Below are 21,850 nucleotides of genomic sequence, written 5' to 3'. Positions count from 1 at the left end.
TCTCTCATTCTCTCCCTTCCTCTATTGTTCCCATTCTCCTCCCTCCTCTCTTTCCATACTCTTCCCCCTTCCTTCTTTTCCTGTTCTTTTCCCCTCCCTCCATTCCTCCCCCTTCTCTGTTTCTCCCTCTCTCTTCCTCCATTTCTCTCCCCCCCTTCTTCCAATCCTCCCGATCTCCCTCCCTTCCCCTTCCTCTCTGTCTCTCATCACTACCACCATTGTCACTGTCCCAAAGTCTTTATTAAATGCATACATGTAGGTTTGAGTTGGGTAATAGGGCCCTTGGTTCCTTGAGAAGTTCGCTAGTGGAGAACAGTTCACAGAATTACTGTAGAGCTAGGTGGGGCCTTAAAGGGATTTTCTGGTCCAGTCTCCTCATTTCATAGAAGAAAAAGCTGAGGTCAGAGGTGGCCCAGTGACCCCCCCCCCCCCATGTCTCCCAGGCCAGAGGCAGAGCCAGAATCCAGGTCTCTTCACTTTCCCCGGGATGGGGTGCCTTTGGCTCTATCAGAAACCCCAAGTAACCAGGACACATGGGCAAAAGACAAATTGAAACAAAAATCCAGCATCCATCAGGCAGATCCTTGTTGAAGGAGAAAGGGCAGAGTGTGGGAGCCCCGGGTTTGAAGAGGAGGCATAGGGAGGGATGTATGAGAGGGTATGGGAGAATGCTGGAGTTCCAGGCAATATGAACAGCTCCAACACTTTTGTGGAGGAGACCAGTCTGGGCGGCAGAGCAGGGCACGACAATCTGATTGTTGGGGAGGAAGAGCAAGGACTGAGGGAGAGGGATGGTGGATAGATGCCCAAGGGGATGGTTACCAGTTGCCTGGCCCTTTAGAAAGGTTCCTAAAGCCTATCTGGGGAGAGGTAGGAATGACTGTCTGCTCTAAGGCAGGGATTCTCTAGGTGATGCTCCTTCCAGAATTCATTTCTACATAAGAATGTGTCCCAGGGGCCCAGCAGAAGCCTGCTGCCAGACCGGGGCAGGGAGACGGTGGGCTTTGTCACTGTCCTCGGGGTCAGAGGAAGCTCTGCAAGGTGGCAAGGGAGAAGATTAAGGCAGCAGCTCTTGGCTTGGTGGCAAAGAAAACCAGCTTGTTTGACATCTTTGACAGACGAACTGCACTGAGAGACCTGTCTCCTTTGCTCCTTCTGCATTTCTAACAATAAATGCTGCAGAAAGGGTCTGGTGGCCCCAGGAGCTGGTGCAAAGGGCAGGAGCCAAATATGGGGCCCTCCTAGCTCAAGTTGGCTCCTCCGTCAGAAGACAGGGATGGTTTTTGAAGTCTGGCACCTGAATCTAGATGGCTTCTCCTGGAATCTCAGGCCAGATATCACAGCCCAGAAGACCTCGGCCTCCTCAGACAAGACTGATGGCCAGGCTGGGCCAAGGGAAAGGAGGTTGGAGCTACCTTTCAAAGGACAGGCCCACCACCTGAGGGAGACCATCAAATGACTGGGTCAGGAAGTCAGTCACTTGCATTCTGCCCAACTTTCAGTTCAACACGCTCCTCAATCCACAGTAGTGACATCTCACTATTTGGGTGCACATTCATTATTTTCACTAATCTCAAATTCTGACCTGACGTTGCCAGGTAGGACCCTTCTCCTCCTAACTCCTGATTGCTCTATCTTGCATGGCAATGCGGTATCACAGCTTAAGGAATTTACCCGTTAGTATCCTTAGAAGCCGAACGATGGAGCTGGAAGGGATCTGGGAGTTCCTCCCATCCTATCCCCTCATTTATCACAGGACAAAGTGATGCTGCTCCTGGGCTTTAGCTTTACTTATTTAGAACACACAGAAAAACTGACTGTCCCCCAGAAAGGTCGGTGGTTCAGTTGCGTCATGCACGTGGGGTCTAGGCTCCCCAGTCAGACTACGAATTCCTCTAAGGAGGAAGGCTCCTCCAGCCTCTGCCTCAGTGTCTACCACTGGTTCCACAGCCTTAGTGACTGGCCAGTTAAGGTTCTGAGTCGCCAGCACGGCTTTAACCCAAAGTAACCAAGGGTGGAGGGTCACTGGGCTCAGACTTGGACTTGGTGGCTTGGCTACAGTGGGTTGGGGGAGAGAAGGAAGGGCAGGGTGCAAGACAGCCTGGGTTCTGCTGAGCCCTTGGGCCTTTTATATAATTCTCCAGGGATGCCGGCTTCTTCCACTGGGGAGGATGGATTCCCTTTGGGGTTCACTTCCAGCTTTGCCTCAGGAGCTGAAAGATGTCAGACACTTCCTTTATCCCCCTTTTAGTCTAGGGAGGAGTGGATGGGGTGGGAAGGGGATCATTCTCTCATTTTGCAGATGGGAAAAAGTGATGCCCCTCAGCAAAGTAAACAATGGTCACCCCACTGGGCCCTAATCCAGGGTTTCTTACTTTTATCCACAAACCTTGCTTTGACAGAAGGGAAAATAAAGTCACCTGGACTGCCTCAGGAGGCAGGAGAGATTTCTAAAAGCTCATTTCCAAGGAGGAGGCACCTGCAGGGAAAGAACAGACTAATCCCAGCTCTGAAGCTACCCAGGAGAAACAGGCTACCATCAGCCAATCGGAACTGCCAGTCACAGCCCCAACATCTTAATACACAGCATGTAGCAATTAAAATTTCTAATTAAAAAACAACTCAGCAGCCAAACAAATGGTGTAAATTAGCTTTATGGACAAACTGAAGCGGGCAGCACAGGCTTGCTCTTTCAAAAAGCATGTTTAGCTCCCCATTCGAGTTAAATGATTCTGGACAAAGCTATTGTTGCCTCTCACGTCCCCAGCCTGGTAACAGGATCTAAGCGTGAATTCTCTGAACAAATCTCCTTTGTCAGTGGGGACAACATCTCCAAAAGGGGCTCTATCAGCAGGCTCTCTGTTCAGAAGCACCCATCTGGGCTCATGGCAGCTTGGCCTCAAATGACTGAGTCCTTCCCACACCTCTGCTCACGGCCCCAGCCAGTGGCCCCTACGAGGGGCTGCCTCCACCTTGAGAAGAGCCAGGACCCCCGAACCAAGGTTTAGCCACTGCCCGCCAACTAGTCCCCCACAGACCACCTGTCCAGTGGGAGGCAGGGTAGCCCAATGGAAAGTAAATCTGTTCAAGATTTTACATGCAGGGATGTATCTGGACATGGGATTAGGGCTAGGGTGTGTGTGTGTGTGTGTGTGTGTGTGTGTGTGTGTGTGCGCCTGCCTAGGAAGTGAGGTTGAAGGGGGGGTTCGGGTGAGAATGCTATTTTATTTGCCAACTCTTTCTCAAGAATGGCTATCTTCATATCTTCAAGCTGAAAACTGCCCGGGCATTGGGGTGGGAGGGTCCAAACGGACAAGGAATATTGAGGCCTTGGCACTTCTTGGCTTTGATGGTGACAGGAGAGGGAGCTTGCCACCTTTAGGTGAGGACTTTTCACTGGGGCAGCAGGGGGGAGAGGGGGAGGGCAGTGGACAGAGCCCTGGACTTGGTGAGTAAGGAAAACCCAAGTTCAAATGCTGCATCTAACTGAATGCAGGCAAGCTGACTCCCCCACTCCTACCTCCTCATGAACCAGTGACATTTTCTCCAAACGACGCGCCTTTCCCCTGCCTGTCTCCCACAGTGGAATGCTCCTCTCCTCTCTGAAGCCTCAGTTTACATTCCTGTAACAGACTGTTCATGGTCTCTCCCACTGCTGGCATCTTCCTTCTGAGATAGCAAGTTGCCCTGCATGTATCTCACATGGGCCTAGTTCTTCCCATGTTGTCTCCCTCTTTGGAATGTGAGATCCTGGGAGGCAGGACTCCAGGACCTGGCCCGTAGTGAATGCTCCAGAAATGTTAATGGACTACTTACTTCTCCCAGCTCTAAGATAAGGGGACTGGGTTTGGCCTCGGAGATGCTTCCCAGACCTGATGCCATGGTTTTAGTCCAAGAGGGTGACATTATTTCCATTGCAGAATCCCACTTGTAAAATTAGAATGATTCCTGCTGTTTCTTCCTGATCATGCAGTGAAGGTGAAGGAAAGAATTCTAAGGGTTGGGTGCCCAGGGTCAGCTGGGCAGAACATAAGGACTAAGCCCTTTCGGGGTCTATTTCCCAGGAGACCTGTCTCTGCTGCAAGCCCCAGCCCCAATAGAAGGCCCCTGTCCCAGCTCATCAGCTCATCCGCATCTGCTCTCAACACCGCCTCCAAATAGCAGAGCCTGCAGCCTTAAACTTTATGCTGCGTAGATATCCCCCCTCCTTTCTCGTCTCAGATCCTAAGGTTTGGAAGTTCTCAGTCTCCCAGCTCTTTCTCCTGGCCTTCCTTGAACCTCAAGCTCTGCCCCATTCTTATATAACCAACCTTTGCTCCTTTCTCCTACCCAGCTTAGCCCCTGGGTCTCCTGACTCCGAACCTTGCCTGGGTACTCCGGTCTGTCCTGCCAGGCTGGTTTGCAGCTCAGGAAGCTCAAGAGTCATATGAATCACACATTCCCTTTCTACATGGAAAGGCTGTGGCCTCTGGCTGGTGTGTCAGCAGCTCTGCTGCCCACTGTCTGTTCCCGAACCGTCCGTGTCCTGGAACTGAAGGCCACGGTCGCCGGCCCTGCGAGGATGAAGCTTGGGGAAGGGCAGAGTCGGAGGAGGCAAGGAGAACCCCAGTAGAGCCGAGCGGGGGGCCTCCAGCAGCAGCCACACAATATGATAAAAGGCTTCCTCTGGGGGGCACTGGAGAAAGACCACCTCAGGCGTGGTGGTTTGCTGGCTGTCCTGCCGTGGATTTCCAAATGGCCCCATCACCCTGGGAATTCCTATTATTTTCTCATTCTTTGTTTGTAAATACTCTCTCCAACTGCTGCCTAATTGGGTTATGGAGATAAAAAGGAGGCCAAACAGAACAAGAGCGACTTGATGTGTACATCATTTTCCCAACACTTCTCCTTGGGAGAGGGAGGGCTGCGACCCAGACAGGGCCCAGGGACGCCACTGGTGATCTAATTTAACTCACATTAGAGCGGCTTCAAGGCCCGTTTGCCTCCAAGGATGTTGGCTGCTCATGTGTCCAGAGGATGATGAGGATACTCTAGCTTGGCCCCGGCTCAGCTTTCTTGTTCACATTCTCCACAGCATGAGAGCAAAGAAGGGCAGCTGGGAGAGGCCCCTGGGATAGGGGGAGGGGGAGGGCTTCTTTTGGGACTATCTCTCGGAACTTTTGGAAAATGGACTCCTTGTGGTGAAATCGGTTCTACCATTGCCTATCCCAGCTGGCAAGATAGTTCCTGGGAAGAGCAGTGGCTGGAAATCCTTAGCAAAGCCGAGACTTCCCGTCCCAGGCCTTCTTTTCCGGAATCCCAAACAGGGCAGAGGCACAGCATAACATGCAACAGCTCTCCCAGGGATCTCCACTTTGGAAAATCTAGCAGAATAGGGAACATCGGCACGGGACTTAGACCCTAAATCCAGACTTCCTAGGATTTCCTTCTCCACATTTGGAGTCTTTTAAATTCTTTGCTCAAGCCCAGTATCTCCGTATTTATGGAGATACTGAAAAATGACCCATCTATAAAGGCTGAGTACAAAGCCACTTGGAGCTCCACAAATATGGGTACAGAGAAGCCAGTTCCTTCTCGTGGCCAACTTTTTCAAAGGATTCTGGGCACAGTCCTCAGGACTTGGCTTGGGACCTGCTCTGATCGATAAGATCAGTCCTGCACACAGAACATCCTCACTATACAGATGAGAAAAGGGAAGTTCACAGACATGGTGCCATTTTTCTCAAGGTCACAGAGGTATCTGAACGTGAATCTTCTCTCTCCATATAAGATGTTCTTTCCAACGCAGCAACTGATTACTGGGTGCCCTAAGACAAGGCAACCCATCCGTCCTCCTAGTCTAAACTACTCCCCAAAGAAATCCCCATCACAATATATCCAACAAGATCCTTCAACCTCTCCATTGCTTGTCAAAGCAGCCCATTCTCCTTTGGATCACTTCTAATTGTCAGGGAGTTCTTCCCAATCTCATGCTTAATTTTCTCTCCTGGTAACTCTTCCTTCCAACAAATGCTCCTTGCTCTGCCCTCTTGCCAAGCAAAATCAATCTACCCCCTCTTCCATAATAGCCTTTCAAATTTTTGAACAGTTATTGTGACCCCCTCTTGTACAAGATGAAAATCCCCAATTCTTTGAACCATTCCTCATATACCATGGATTCAAAGCCCATTACCATCTTTGTGACTTTACTTTGGATATTCTAGTTTAACAACATTCTTCTTACACTTTGGGGCCCAGATAAATGTAATACTTACGATAAAGGCCTGAACACGGGCAGTAGAGAGGGACTATCTCTACTCTCAAAAGCTGTCCCTCTTTAATATAAGATGCCATTAGCTTTTTTGGGGTCAGGCTACTCACTTTGGGCTTGTAGATCACTAAAATTCTTCAATCTTTCTCTTTGTTTCCTTTCTCTCTCTCTTACAAATTCTTCAATCTTCGTCAAAAACTGCTGTCTAATCATACCTTGTGTTGACTTTTTTTTTGTACCAGGTGAAAGATTTAAAATTTCTCCTTACTGCATTTGATCTTATTAGTTTATCATTAGCTCTTTATGAGTCCTGATTGAATTTGGGTGTACTAGCTATCCCTCCCAGTTTTATACCAATTGCAAATTTGATAAGTATGTCATCTATGGCTTTATTTAAGTCTGAGAAAAATCTGAGAAAAATGTTAAACAGCCCAGACAGATCCCTAGGTTACTCCGCTGGATACCAAATGCAAAGATGGCATTGAATCAATAATTGACTACTGAGTCTAGTGACCCAGACAATTCTAAAACCATCTAATTGTATTATATTCTAACCTATATCTCCCCCATTTGCTCTATAAGAACATCAAGATGTACTTTATCCAAAACTTTACTAAAATCTCACACAGTCCTGATGGGCTCAGTAATTCACATATTTCTTTTAAATGTTCACTATCCATCTCTTTAATGATCCTTTCTAGAACTGTCCCAGGAATCAAAGTCAAGTTCAATGGCTCATATAGCTTGCAGACTACTCTCTTCTCTTTTTGGAAAATTGGGGATATTTGTCCCATTTTCGTCTTGTGGTACCCTCCTGTTTTCCACAATCTTTTCAACTATTGGTTCACTGATTTAGCAATCCCACCTGCCTGGTTTGTTTGTTTGTTTTTTTTTTTTTTTGGTTTGTTTTTTTGTTAGGATCTGAGGTTGGAGTTCAGTTGGGTCAGGTAAATAGAATTCATCAAGGGCAACCAGTGCCAGCCCCTACTTTATTTTGGGTTGTCATTTCCTGTTAAGACATTTTGTTTTCTGTCATTTTTAGTGCAAAGTTCCCTCTCTTTAGCAGAGAAAACATACTTGAACTACCCGTCACTCAGAAATTGCTGTTTGCAAACCACGAAGCACTATATAAATGTTAATATTGAAAACTGTTATGTAAGTACTATTAATAAATCACATAATTTTTTGGAGTAATCTCCATGAGGGTAAGGACTTTATCTTATCTGAATGTAGAATTTCTCCCTATTAACTGGGTGCCTCATACATTTTTTTTTTTTTTAAATCAGCAACTCAAAATGCTTTGGAAATTATTTAGCACTATAGCAATATAAGGGATTATTAAGACCACTTTTTCTTCTAGAAAGACTTTCAGGGAGTCAGGGAGCACTTTTAAAGGATGGCTTAACTGCAAAATGTAAAAGGGGCAATCATTATCATCTCCATTTTCCATTGGTAGATGGATAAAAGTGAGTGATAGGGATTGAGGAAGAAGAGAAATGAAATTTTCTTCAATGTCCTACAATGCTTTCCCAGAAACCTTAATTGCTGGGACTAGTGCATTACTTCTGGGTCACACAGCTCATTGGTTCTTTGGCTGAACAGAGGCTTCTCTTATATAACTAAAGAGGCTCTAAAATCTGGGGAATCATTTTAAAACTAGAGCTCTTCAGTTCCCATTTGAAAGTCAAACAGTCTATGAAGTCACATTATGTTGAAAAAAAAATCTAATAATTTTACTGGGATTGAAAAATCAATGAGCCCAAATAAGAAGCAGAGCAACCAAAACAATGGTGATGGCCCTGCTGTACTTTTCTGATCAGATCATACCTAGAATACTGTGTCTGATTTTGGGTGCCATATTTTAGGGAAGAAATTGTTAAGCATGTCAAGAAGGCTAGAGACCATGTTACATGAGGATTAGTGAAAGGAAATGGGATGTTTAGCCTGGAGAAAAGAAAACTTTTCAGAGGGGCAGGACAACTGTCAAGTATTTGAAGATTCAGCAAGTGGAAAACGTATTAGATTTGTCCTGTTTACTCTCAGAAGGGAGTGCTGAATTTGAGTGACCTGTGGAAGATCTTCCTAAAAATCTGAACTGTCTAAAAAGTAAAATGAGTTATTCTAATCATTGGTGTTCTCAAAGCATCATTTGTGAGGGGTGTTGTACAGGGAATTCCTATTTATGCATGAGTTAGACAAAATGAAGGCTGAGGAAGCTGTCAGTCAACAGTAGGTGTTTAATAGATGTTTTTTTTAGTGACTGATGCTCAAATCCTGAGTTTCTACGTTTCTAGAGTGAGCATTCTCCATTGACCACTCACTGTGGAAAGCTTCCTAGGATCTCTAGATCCTAAGAAGTCTCCCGTTTACCATAAAATGTCCTCAAGGGGAAGGCAGGAGGACCTGAGTTCAAATTTGGTCTCTGACATTTGACACTTACTGGCTATGTGACCTTGGGCCAATCACTTAACCTTGCCAAAAAAAAAAAAAAAAACAAAAAAAAAACAACAACAAAAAACCTTACAAAGTAAAAAAACAAATCAAAAAACAAAAACCCCAAACCAAAAGAAAGAAAATGTTTCAAGTTTCCAAATACATTCTCTCTTTCTCATAGTATAGGCAAAATAGCAGATCCAGAGCAAATCACTTAAGCTTTCCAAGCTTTGACATACTTAACTGTAAAATGAAAGGTTAGCCTCTACAATTTGTCCCTCTGGCTCAAAGACTCAATGATGGCCAGTCAGTCTGCCAACCACCACCAGGGCATTTTCAGGAGAGATTTTATCCAAAAGGCAGTTAGTTAGCCTAGAGAAAACTTGATTTCCTGCTTACCTGCAGCTGGTCCCTCAATCATCAGTGGGGGGGTGGGAAGGGTCCTTTCTTATGACTTCATCTCAGCTCCAACAAATCCTTCACACTGGCTCTTCCCTAACTGTAAACTACCCACAGACCTGCCTCCTCTTGGGCTGAAGTCTGAAGTTCTAAAACACAACTGCCCAAAATCCAAGTCTTCATAGAAAATCATCCATTTAAGAGCTAGAAGAGACCTTGCAGGGGCCTGCTGGTCCAATACCCTTATTTAAAAAAAAAAAAAAAAAAAAAAAAGGGAACAGAGACCCCAGAGAGATGCCTATGGGTAGTAAATGTGGTCAACAAAAGAGCCAATATTTGAATCTAGGTCCCCTGGCTCCAAATTCAAAGCTTTTTGAATTATCCCACTTTGGGGTCACATCTTCTCTCTCCCTCCCCCCAATTTTCCAGGCTAAAAAGTGTCCTGTGTCCCTAACCAAAGCTGCACCTGGAATTACTCAGTTTGGGTCAGCCAGCACTATTTATTTTTAGAGCCCATGTCCCCTTTCCCACCCATTCCCATGGTGCACTGTAAGGTCTCTGTTTCCTGCATCAGGGACCAGGACTTAGACAGGGTTCAGCACTTAGCCCCTTCCCCGGTTCCATCCATTGGCTCCATAGCTTAATGACATGGAGCCAGTTGATCACAACATGACCCTGTTAATATTTTTCTAATGCCATTTTCACAAATTAAAGCATAATGCACCGATTACCGGGATGAAAGCAAAGACTCTGCGTCTGTCTGGAGACCGAATAAAGGAACGTTTGAACATCTGTTCATCCTACAAATGTCTTTAAAAGCTTTGATTTCCCCATAATCATTTGGTTCCACCATTTCACCCTTTTCTGAATGTGTATCAAACAGCCCCAGGACATCAGCACATGATCCTCAGTAAAGGCTTGTTGCAATCCAAGGTCTTCAGCAGGCAGCAGTTCCCACTCTGGGAACAGAGACCGAGATGGAAGGAACGATTCTGTGGAACGAAGATCTTTCTTGGAAAATGAGTGCTAGAGTTGGGGGAATGTTTTCTATGTACTCCCCCCCTCCCCAATGCCCCATCCTCAGCGAAACCAGAAAAAACAGGAAGCCCCTCAGAGGCAAGTCCAACTGGATCACCATATTCACAGCCTGAGGGGGGAGGGAGGGAAGAAGGTTCTTTGGGACAAAGGAGGTCAGAGAAGGAGTGGCAAGGTCTGAGAAGGACAGCAGGCTGCAAGAGTCATGTCCTGCACACAGGAGGCACTTAGCACAAGGCTGCTGAATTCAATAAGATGGACCCACTTTAATTAAATGCAATCTTTTCCAAGATCCTAAAATATTTTTATCTACACAACAGAGGGCGTCACAAAACAGACACCCCTTAAGAAAATGTGTAGCTGTGCAAGCTTCTGTACCCAAGGATATTGTCAAATTAAAAAATCATTTGATTCTCAAGCTGGATGGAACCTGAAAGATTATTTCTTTTTAATGGAAAGGCCATCTAGCCACTGCTCTGCCACTCCTGAGCTGAAGTGCCCATGGGCAGGCCGCTTCTCTTTAGGTCTTAGTTTCTTCATCTTAACAGCGAGTGAGTTATCTAATGATTTCTATGACTTCTTCAGGTTCTAATATTCTTATATATTAAGAAAAAGTTACAAGGTTGTGGAGGGAGGGTATCTGGGCTTTCTCCCATCTTGGAGCCAATAATAATATTTAACACACCATCAGCGCTCACTACATGCTATTTGTGGTCTCCTTTCATTTTCTGGAGAAATTTAGATACAAAAATGAACAATGTCTACACAGATGTCACTATTACAGATATTTGTTTCTACATATAAAAAGAAATTAAAAACAAAGCATTCTCTCAGGACTCTTTCAGAAGGCTCTGGTCAGAAGGTCTGGGCATTCAGCTAGTAGACACACTCTTCCTTGGAAAATGATTCTGTCACACCCAGGGAAGAGTGCAAGGGATAGGGAGCTATGGCTGGAATAAGGAAGAGAGAGAGCGTGGGGCTGAGAGGCAGGTCCTGAGAAGAGAAACGGTAAAGTAGGTAAGACAAGTGAAAGAAAAATAATCCAGGGGGCAAGAAGGCAGAGGTACAGGCGGACCCAGAAGGAGAGACAGAAGGAGAGAAAGAAAGAGAGAAACTCTTCAGAAGAGACGCTGGGAACCACTCTGAGATCACAGGCCTGTATGATTGGAACCGACCTGCCTTTTCGTTTCCCCATCTGATCCCAATTAAACACCCCTACCAACAAGAAGCAGCAGCAACAACCATGAGTGCCTGGACACTGGAGATTTATTCACAACCAGAAATGAGAGGAGTCAGAGCTAGAAAGGAGCTCAGAGATGGCTCCTCAGCCCACCCTGCTCCTTTTGTTTACGGGCTGAGGTAGAGGAATGACCCTGGAGGCAGCTTTGGAGGCGGTTTCCCAGGCCAGGTGACAGACACTTCCCCACCCAGGGACTCCTTGGGTCCCTAATGAAAGCTGTTTACAGAATCTGATTTACTTGGGACTCTTTCTTCCTGGGGCCCTTTCTTTCTCCTCTTCCTTTCTGTTCTGGTTGGCTGTTCCCCTGGGCTCCAAAATGGTATTCTGGGAAAGGTTTACATGGGAAGTTATAAAATGGTTACAAATGGATTTCTATTCACCCTAGAAAAGACAACTATTCCTCTCCCCCTCCCCCTCGTGAAGCTCAGCCTCAGTCAGAAGGTCAGCCGACAAACTAGCTGGAAGCTTGATGGTAGAGAACTCTCTAGCCCATGGACATCCAGGCAGCTCAGCCCAGTGGGGAGTGGGAGGGGGTGTATCTGGAGGAGGAAGCAATTCAGAACTGTGGAGAATCACAGTTGAGTGGGAGGGGACCCTAGAAGTGGCCTAGTTGGGACATCCAAGAGAGAGCTCCAATGCCCTGTAACCTGAGATTCTTTAGTTGGAGGGTCCAGTCCAGCGGGCAGGTTGGACTTCAAGGAGACTGAACCATTCTCTTCTGCGCATCAAACACATATCTCTTGAAGTAGAGGCTGATGGTGATGTGCTGGGCAGGGTCTGCTTTGCCAGCCCCTTCGTCCTCCTTGGCAGCTTCTCCTTTTCCCCCCTTAGCCCTCTTCTTGGTGGCAGCAGTGGTGAGAAGCTTCTTGGTGTCCGGGTAAAGTCCAGCTATAAAACAAAACAGAGACAACTTTATCCAAAGCACCGCGCCCCCTCTGGAGAACAGCTGACTTGGTGACCTCCAGACTTTTCCAGTGATGCTGCTGCACATCATTCCCTGAAACCCTGCCCTTGTACCCCAAGGGTGAGAGGTCCTTGCCCTGGGACTGGGTCTCCTTTTCTGAGGCCGATACGGCTTCTGTTTATAGCCTTGCCCTCGGAACACTAACTGTTCTCACAGTTTACAGTGTTTTCTTCATAACAAAGTATACCCTCAGTATGAGCATCTTCATTTTGTGTGATGAGGAAGCAGGTTCCAGGTGAAGTCCCTGTACTGCAGCTAAGAACTGCTGAGGGACGCCTGCCCCAGCCCCAGCCCCAGCCCCAGCCCCAGCCCCAGCCCCAGCCCCAGCCCCAGCCCCAGCCCCAGCTCCTGCCCCAGCCCCAGCCCCTGCCCCAGCCAGGCCCTCCGGGCTCTGCCCCAGGCCAGGGTCAGTGAGAAGCCCCCATTAGTCCCACTCGGGGCCTTTGGCCCAGCTCATCCCTCATCATTTCACTTGCCACCAAGGAGAAGAGGCGGAGCGAGAAGGGGCAGGAGGAAGCCTGTGCCTGAGAAGGCTTTTGGCTTCTGAACACGGAGATCTCCCCTCGTCTCTGACGATTTTCATATGTTAGTTTCATGAGACTGATAGGAACGTGCCAAACCGGAGCACTATCCAGCAGAGATCAAAGGTAGCAGCCAGTGGAGCCTAGGGGAGGCAGCAGGCAGGGGAGGGCCTGCTCCGGGAGGCGCTTTGAAATGGACCCTTTTCCTCCCCAAAGCAGAGACCAGAGAAGCCCCGCTGGAAGCCGGTTCAGTGCCGTCTCTTCGCTGAAATGTCGCTCTCCGGCACGGGGCCAATTTCAGTTCTGGCATTTTTAACCTGTGGTGTCACATAACCTTATCGCAAACACTTAATCAGTTTCTCTCCCCCCGAAGTGGAATCTGGATCAGCCTTCTCATACATTGGGGTGAACAAAAAGCTGAGATGCTTGCAAGGGAACAGAGACAGGAGGGCTCTCCCACAGGTGAGCTGCAGAAAGGGGCACCTAGGGCCGTTTTCAATTCTTGGCTAGTTCACTGGCTCCACTCTGATTGGCGGCTGTGGGGTGGTACCGAAAGCCAGTACCGGAACTGGTTTCAAAGTGAACCACCCCCAGTTTCCTTCCTTTCCCAACTTTATTTGCCTCTACAACAGTGGGACAGGCGGGAGCACTCTCCCTTCCTATAACTCCTTGAAAGCTCCCAGAGATTCCCTGGCCCCCAAGAGTGCCATGGCTGGTGGAGAAGGGCCTGCTCTCTCTCTGATGCCCCAGGTCATCCGGAAGCCAGTCCAAGTGCTCTTTCTTGGCTCCCTATTGGTGGATTTTTAGCTTCTTCGCACAGGGAAAATGTCAAACTCATACACCACTTCATCTGGGCAGGGCCTTGGAGATCTAGAGCAGGGCAAGTCCAGCCAGCTCCTAGGCTTTTCTGATTTTAAATGCACTGCTGCCTTTGACTTCAAATCTAAGGACACCTGCCCTCGGTGAGAGGTAGTATGACATTAAAAAGGTGTTTGGATTGGGGAAGCTTGAGCAGCCGTACATTTTTCAAACGTGCGTGCACACTGTGGTCATTAACTTTCTAGTAAAACGATAAAATTAATCAATGAGAGAATTTACATGACAGCATTTTGAAACCTCAAAAGTGGATACAAGTGAAAGGCCCTTTTCTTGTATTTGTCACAAAAGAGTTCTGGGCAGGAATCAGCCTTATGACCTTCAACAATCAATTTCTCTCTCTGGGCCTCAGGGTCCTCAGCTGTAAATGGGAGTGGAGAGCTTGTGCAAGATGATCTACAAGTTGCTTTTAGCTCTTGACATTTAAAAAGTTAATATCTGAAGAATCATAGGTCATCTTCCTGGAGAGATGCTGTTTTTCTCTGATCCAAACTGCAGTTATAACACAACAGACATCCATCACTTTGAAACTTTCTGTTTGTGTTGTTGCATTTTTATCAATAGAAGCAACTTAATAAAAATGGTCAGTTTCACTTCCCAGTTCTTCCTGTTTGGTACCTGATTTCATACATTTTTGTCTAAAAACATTTAAAATAATAAAGGCTATGGAACTGTCATGTTGGGTAAAAACCACTTTCAGAATACAACTTTTAATGGTGATTCTTGGAGCAAACTGGACTCTACAAGACTAAGTCATAAATACTCTTTTTTTTTTTTTTTTTTTTTAAATTACAAGAAGAAACTTCCCTTCTTGCCCAGGCAGCAACCCCCCCAAAGCTAAGGCCAAACTGTGTCTAATCTGGAGACTCCACACCCATTCCGTTCAGACAGGGTATTGTGCAAGGGTAGTTAACAGGAGAGATGGAAGAATGTGGTAGATCCTACAAGCAAAACCCTAGGCTGCTGGCCAACCCCAGTTCAGGTATTATTAAACTCACAGGTATCTAAATTACTTAATCAGATCCCCCCAGCCCTCATTCTGCAAACAGATTAGGTGGCTGGCATCAGACCCTGACAAATGGCATTTGCTGTTTTTTTCTCTCTGGTGCCAGGAGGTCTATGGGCTGAAGAGGCTCGGGAATAGAGGGCGGCTCAAAGGGGCAGGCCGAGAGAGACAGGCGGGGGCACAATCTCCACTTCATCTACCTCCGTGGATTTCTCGCATTACACACAATGCATACTTTACATTTTATAAAACCAAGGAAATGAAGGGAAATATATCTGTCACCAAAGAAGACATCAGCCCTTTAATAGCTGAAATGATGGATATTTTTAGATGGAAGTCTAGTTTAACTTACTAACTTACATTAAGGGTCTAATCTTTTCTGAACAATGACCATGTTAGCTTGGATACACAGTGAGAAATCGGCTCCATTAATTAAGTGCTGTCTGTACTACTTGGATTTGTAGCAAATATTAATAGATTTTTTTTTTCTCTCCATTGGACAATTACCTTTTTTTTCTTCCCAAGCTGCAAATGGATTAAGCTGAACAAGTTCAGGAGGACTTCTGTATCAGAGTCGTAAGGGCTCTAGTGTTTGTGTGGCAGGGAAGGACCTACATATTAATATTATTAACAGATGATCTGACATGGCAGGGCTGATCACCAGGGACTTCTCCGGCCCCATCTCATCTGTCACCTGCTCTCACCAGCAAACAACGTCCTATGAGTCTCCCAGCCAAACACTGCTCCAAAGCTGACTCCGGGTCCTAGTGGGGGAGGCAAACAATCGGCAGCTTTTAATCTATCCCTTTCCTTGACTTTCTGGTGGCTATTCTTTCACAGCTTTTCATGCTATTGGGAAGGAGCTGCTGCCTGGCTACTGGAGCTGAGAAAGGATTAGAGACGGCTGGTGTATTTCAATCCTAGGAAGCACAGATTTTGCAGCATTCGATCAAAAGGCAGGGAGTGGGGATGTGGACTTTCAGAAGCAGTTCTGGACACTCCATAGGCGTAATGTGGAGGGGGAAAGGGGGACACCACTGACTTGTTTCTCCAGCCAGGTGCTGCTTTCCCATTTTCCTGCTCCAGAACCAAAGCATCCTGTCCTGGTGCTCTGGTTTCCTTGGCCTGGACGGGAAGCCCGGCTCTCTCTGACTAGGACCTCTGTGGGGACAAGCCGGGTTTCCCTTCCCTTTCTGCCGCTTGGATCCCTCTTTCCTAGCCCAGAAGGCCTACCCTGATTTAGCAGCTTTGCCACAAAGAGAGCATTTCCATGGATGCCTCAGGCCACCAGCACAATAATCATGAAGCTTTCTATCTAGAAGGACCACAGAGGTCATAAGACACTTTCCAATCCTGGTCCGTCCTCACACTGGCCCTGTGAGGCAGGTCCTTTGTTGTTACTGTTGAGTTAGTTGTTCAGTCAAGTCTAATTCTTTGTGAGTCCTCAGACCGCACCGTGCCAACACTGGCCATGGCATTTTCTTGGCAGAGGCTGGACTGGCTGGTTTCCTTCTCCAGTGAATTAAGGCAAAGAGTCAAATGACTTGCTCAAGGTCACATAGCTAGTGAATGTCTAAGGCTGGATTTGAACTCAGGCCCTCCTAGGTCCAGACTCAGTACTCTGTGTACTATAGTGCCATCAGGCTTCCCAGAACAGGTCCCATTATCCCCATTTTACAGGTGAAAAAACAAAGGCTCTGAAAAGTTCTGTGACTTGCCGAAGCCTGGCTAGCAGGGTGGCAGGATGAGATCTCTGACCTCTGAGATTCTAACCTGCCAGGATCCCAAGATTGCCTCTTAAAAGCTCACAGCAATGGAAAAGGCAGCAATCAGCACATCGACAATCTCCAACATTATTGCCAACCCCAAATTCTCCCTGGTCCAGAAGATTCTGCTTGTTCTCTCCCTGTCACCCCCTGCCCACCTCCCAACACCTCTATTGCTAGGAGCAGGAGTGGATCACAATGGGATGGAATGAACCTGAGCTACTTTTCTCCATTACATTTCTCATCCTGCTTTTCAGTAGTGAGGTGCTCTCCACCTCAAGGAAGTAGATGTCCACGTGTCTGACTAGTGAGTAGGGATTCTTCCTGAGGACTAGCACCAAGGCCCTTCGCATCTGTCCATGAACTGGTGCAAAGTATACCCATTGAGGCTAGAGCCTCAGCCCTGAGACTTCTGACATTTTGGAAGAGGAGAAGCATTAATTTTTTTTTTTTTTTTTTGGCTTAGAAACTTGATAGTTAGCTTCTTATCTATGCTGAAGTCCAGATGAAGAAGTCATTGTATTGGCAGACACAATTCTCAGCCCAAAAGACTCAGGTTTGGCCCTGCAGGAGGGCTGAAAAAAATGGATTTTAAAGTCAGTCTGGATAAATTCTAAAAAACCTTGCCTTCCCTCTCTATTACTGAATAAGCATGTGCCTGATTCTTTCCATCTCCAGAGAGCTTTACAGATAATAACTCAGTCCCGAAGACTGGTTCCCATAATTTTCAACAAAATGAGTCTTAATTCTACCCATATTTCCTCCTGCTGTTCATAGATTCATAAAATGTTAAATTTGGAAGAACCTTTAGAGGTCATCTAGACCAATCCCCTCATTTCACAGAGGAGCTCTTTCATCCTGCTCTTTGTGCCCCCACCCATAGCACTCAACTGAGACCACAGCTCTAAACACATACCAAAGGTCCTCCTGAACCTAAAGAATGGAAAAGAAAAGTCCATTAAATGGATTTTTATGTTTTTTTTTGTCTGATTCCTTTTAGGCACTGTGTACATATCTTAAATTTACATTAGGTGAAATAGCTTTAAAAAAGATAAAATACTAAAAAATGTGAGACAATGTCATCACCATCACCACCATCATCACTGTTCCCACGTAACATGTAACACTGTTCCCAACTTTTTCTATCTACCTCTCATGAAATCCAGTTCAAATGGTACCTTTCTACGAAGCTTTCCCACATTGAGTCTCCTTCCTTTGAATGATTCAGAGTACTGTGTAGTACAGCTCTATCCTATTCCATTTTGTATTAGAATGATTTGTGCACACATTTTAATCACCTTAAATTCCTTGAAATCATGGACCCGGTGTTACTTCCCTGTGTGTGCACATAGTAGATGCGATGCAATGTGTGTGTGTGTGTGTGTGTGTGTGTGTGTGTGTGTTAATTGAAGGAATGAATGAGTATCAGAATGTTAAAGCTCACAGGCAGCTTGAAAGCTGTTTACTAAAATATCTTCATGTCCGTGGTGAGGAGGGTTGGGGGCAGAGATGGTGATTTATTCAAGGTTGTCCCATCGGCCAGTGGTAGTCAGTACCAGAATTGAGGGCTCCCAGCTTCTAGGCCACACACTCTTTAATCAGAGCTTTCCATATGGTGACATGGAAAATAAAGAATAGCAATTTGCTCATCGTCTAGGTTTGGTATACATATTTATGATGATAAAGTCTCTGTTGTAGGTATAGCAAAATGCTATTGGCAAAAAAGGAATACACTTTTTAAAAAAAAATTCAGAAAAAATTGAATTAATTTCTTGGTGCTCAGGCAGCACCAGGAGAGAGAGAAGCATCCCTACAACTACAATCCTGCAAACAGCATATACTCAATCAGCCCAGAATTCCAGACCACCACTGGCTTGTGGAAACTATAATCCCAGAAGAATGTCTTCGGTTAAGGCTACTGTAGACACATAAGCTACGCTGGGAACCACGGGCAAACAGCTGGAGTGGAAAACTGGATTGGGGGGAAGGGGGTGACAAGTAGAGAAAGTATTTTTTTCCCCAATGCTCTCAAGCACACAGCAATCATGTATCCATCGGGAATGGTTTCTATTAATTTTTAGAACACAGTAGCCCATCAGGAAGTTCTTAACAGTGTCAAGAATGTTATTGGACTGTTCTCACTAGCCAACAATAATTGTGATCTCAGATTCCTACCTTCATGACAAAACCACCTGCCACACTCTACCTTCCATAAACCACCGTCCTATCTTTCTAGCCCTTCTTTAAATCCCTAGGCATTCAAAAGGCTTTTCCTTCTTGCTAGCTTCTCTGATTCTGACGATATAGGATTCAAAGTCTGGCTTCTTTTTGTAGCATCTACAGAGCACCTGGGCTTGGTCTAGGAATCTCTTTTCTAAGGAAGCAGCTGAGAGGGGGGAGAAAGGAAAAGATGCTCCAGAGTGCTCTATGACTCTGAGGACCAAAGCTAGGATTAAAGGCTAGCAGGGACCTTAAGAGATCAGACAGCTCAACTGTTTTATTTTAAAGGTGAAATAAACTGAATCCCAGAGAGTAATCTGACCAAGAAAACAAAAATAGTAAATAGTCTAGCTAGATCCAAATTTGGGGAGGGAGTCTTCCTACTCTTGCATGCTGCCTCTTTTACCTCTAAAATAAAGTTCTCTCTAGTTCTAAATCTATGATCCGGTTGTCCTGCTTTCAAGTACGGAGAAACTCTTGGCTAATTTCCCAGCAGTGCAAAGATGATAGAGAGATTCTTGGTTGGTGATCAGCTAGTGTGAGATGATGGAGAAGGGACAGAAATGCTGTCTCAGAGCCAGTGGGCTCGAGAGTCACAAACACTCTAAAAAGCTGCCTTCTGTGAAAGCCCCTTGGGGCAGATGCCGCCATCTTCTGGTTCCTGAACAAACACTAGCAAACCGGAGGGAAGGGGGCTGAGGCTGGAGGGGGGAAAGGGAGGGCGAGGGGAAGAGACAGAGGCAGCTTTAAATCTGGGGTGCTGACCCTGAGTGAAACACAGCCTATGGCAGTTACTTGGGAAAATGCTTCCGTGGAGAGGGCCGTGGCCTTCGGAAACCAAGTGCCAATTGTGCACCAAGACACAATGGCTCTTGCTGCACTCTCGCTGGCGATCCTTGAAGGCCCGTTTTGTCTCTTGGCTTTTGCTACAAGTAATCAAGAAGGAATGCTGGAAAACAAAACAATTTCCCAAGTGCTGCTTGTGGGTGCCATAATTAATACGCTCATCAAACAGTTCTGCAAATTGCTTCCAATTGCTGGCGTCACTTTCATGTCCCAGGCCAGACTGTTATAAAGAAGGGTTCTCTTGTCCCCATTCCTTTTACAGTGGGAAGTTCCAGCTCTGGCCACAGTGGGAACCAAGTCCTTCCCATAGAGTTCAGAGTAATTTGTACTGTAATCGGTCCCTGAGGTACACTGGCCAATGGAAAATGCTACATAATTTTCTGTCTTTTAATTAGTGGTTGTTAATAGATTTAGAATAACAAGAGCAAAAACCAAGCCAGACAAAAGAAGGAGGCTTTGGGAAGGAAGGTCAGAAGTTTTCCTTCCTGGGCTAAATTTTCCAAGAAGCCAGGGGAATATCAAAGCTTGCATCTGGCACTTTCCTTTCTCTCATTCTGGGCAGACAGCATCTGAGAGTCTTGAGTAAGAAGAGTTCTTCATCCTGACTGATGACTAGAGAAGTCTCCATGTACTGATGTTAAACGTTTAGGAAGCAAAGATTCCATCTTCAGGAACTTCAACACAACTTTAATGCAAACCAGTGGAAAAAGAAATCTCAGCTAGGGCAAACTCTAGGCAGTCATTGCTATTAGGCACTGGTATTGCTAAATCCCAAGGGTCTGGAGGTGTGGCAGAGAGGGAAAAGCAATGGGGCTGACATCAAAAGGCTTCAATTTGAATCCTCACTCTTTGAGTAACTGTGACCAAAGGCAACTCACTCTATGGATCTCAAGTTTCCTTTCCTGTGAAATGAAGAAGTTGGAAGAGACGGAGTTGGAAGTTGAGTCCTTGTCAGGACTGACATTGTGAGATTCTAAGTCTGGATATAGAAGGAAACCCTCAGCTGCCGTGGATCTCCCCATTCACACAAGCACACCTAGCTAGCTGGCTCCAAGAAGGAGCCCAGGGGTTCCCCAGCCTCTGTTCCAATGAGCAATCACAACTAGGTCTTCCAGCTCGAATGGTGCATGGGGGCCACACTGGGAGGGTCTCCCCAGTGAAACAGATGAATTTTGACATTACTATGATGGGCAGTGGGGGTTTTGCTGTTGTTAGTTGTCCTTTGTTCTAGGAGGCGACGTCATGAGGTGACAGGTGAGATGGATTTTAGGGAGGGAGTCCCCAGCCTCACTCCTCCTCGGCAGCTCTCTGGGTCCTGTGGCAGGACGCGGACAGGGACGCCTGGAGACGGCCCTCACAGTTGGAGGGAGAGATGACATACGGTTCTGAACAGGTTCCATTCTTGGGAATGGAGAGGAAAGAAGGGATATCAAAGGCACTGGGAATGGTAGTAAGGATGACAATGGGAAGCTGGGGGGGAGTAGTAGCATGGCTTTCCACCACTCTAGCACACAAGTGGGGACCGAGGTCTGCTTGAGGCCAGTTCTGTTGACTGAGAGACTTGTTCTTTCCATGGTTCCCAGGGATGGTTGCCCAGGAAGGAGGCCGGCCTCAGGGACCTGCCCAGAGAAAGCCTGGCTCACAGAGCACAAGGAATGCAAGGGGGATCACAGTTACCCCTTAGGTGGAGAAGGATGGGCCTGGGCATCTGGTCAAAGATCTGCCCCAAAGCTCGTTCCCTAGGAGAGCACTTGTTTTCTTTTTCAGGTTCTTTTGCTCGTGTCTGACTAGAGGTAGGAGCTTTCAAGCCCTCTCTGCTGGAGAAGTGAGATGTTCTGGGGGACTTTGAGGAGAGTCCCAAGTCAGTAATGGAACGAGGCCTTTTGCTCTATGTACCAAGTCGAAGAGGGGGGGAGTTTGCCCTGAGCAGCCTGGCTTAATGTCAGCAGGAGCAGCTAACACTGCTGGGAAAGAGATGAAGAAGCCAAACCAAAATTCTTAAACAGATTTTTATGCTGAATTCTCATAAATATGTGTAATATCAAGAAGGGGCAGGGGGAAGTACAGGTTAGTAGTACATCTGAGCCAGAATTCAAATTAACTTACTCAGCTGCTTCAAATCAAAGCCTAGAACTAGGGCTCAATTTGTGGGTCCTACCTCCATGGGGGCTCAAGCTGGCTGAGCCCCTAACTGAAGGTGGGGGTTACCTTCTCTGGGGTCCCCTTATTAAAGCTACCACCAGTAACAGGGACTTTACAATAAAGAATAAAACTATTAGTTTATTTTTTAAATT

The 21,850-nt window shown here is 46.4% G+C and overlaps 1 protein-coding gene across 4 annotated transcripts in view; it reads right to left on the bottom strand.

Annotated features, from left to right (window-relative positions):
- Positions 1 to 9,374: 9,374 nt before the first annotated feature.
- EEFSEC (eukaryotic elongation factor, selenocysteine-tRNA specific) overlaps positions 9,375 to 21,850 on the bottom strand; it is a 330,059-nt gene continuing 317,583 nt past the window's right edge. For 3 of the 4 annotated variants that reach the window (XM_031956346.1, XM_031956355.1, XM_031956336.1), the window contains exon 7: positions 9,377 to 12,245. In XM_031956346.1, coding sequence (XP_031812206.1) covers positions 12,052 to 12,245 — 194 coding nt within the window. In that variant the 3' untranslated portion in view covers positions 9,377 to 12,051. Of the gene's footprint in view, positions 12,246 to 21,850 lie in introns of all 4 variants that reach the window. The other variant, XM_031956327.1, reaches the window with a different exon arrangement.

Source organism: Sarcophilus harrisii, chromosome 1 (assembly GCF_902635505.1).
Source record: "Sarcophilus harrisii chromosome 1, mSarHar1.11, whole genome shotgun sequence".
Lineage (NCBI taxonomy): Eukaryota > Metazoa > Chordata > Mammalia > Dasyuromorphia > Dasyuridae > Sarcophilus > Sarcophilus harrisii.
Note: the sequence above shows the minus strand (reverse complement) of the source record. Positions and strands in the feature narration are given on the sequence as shown.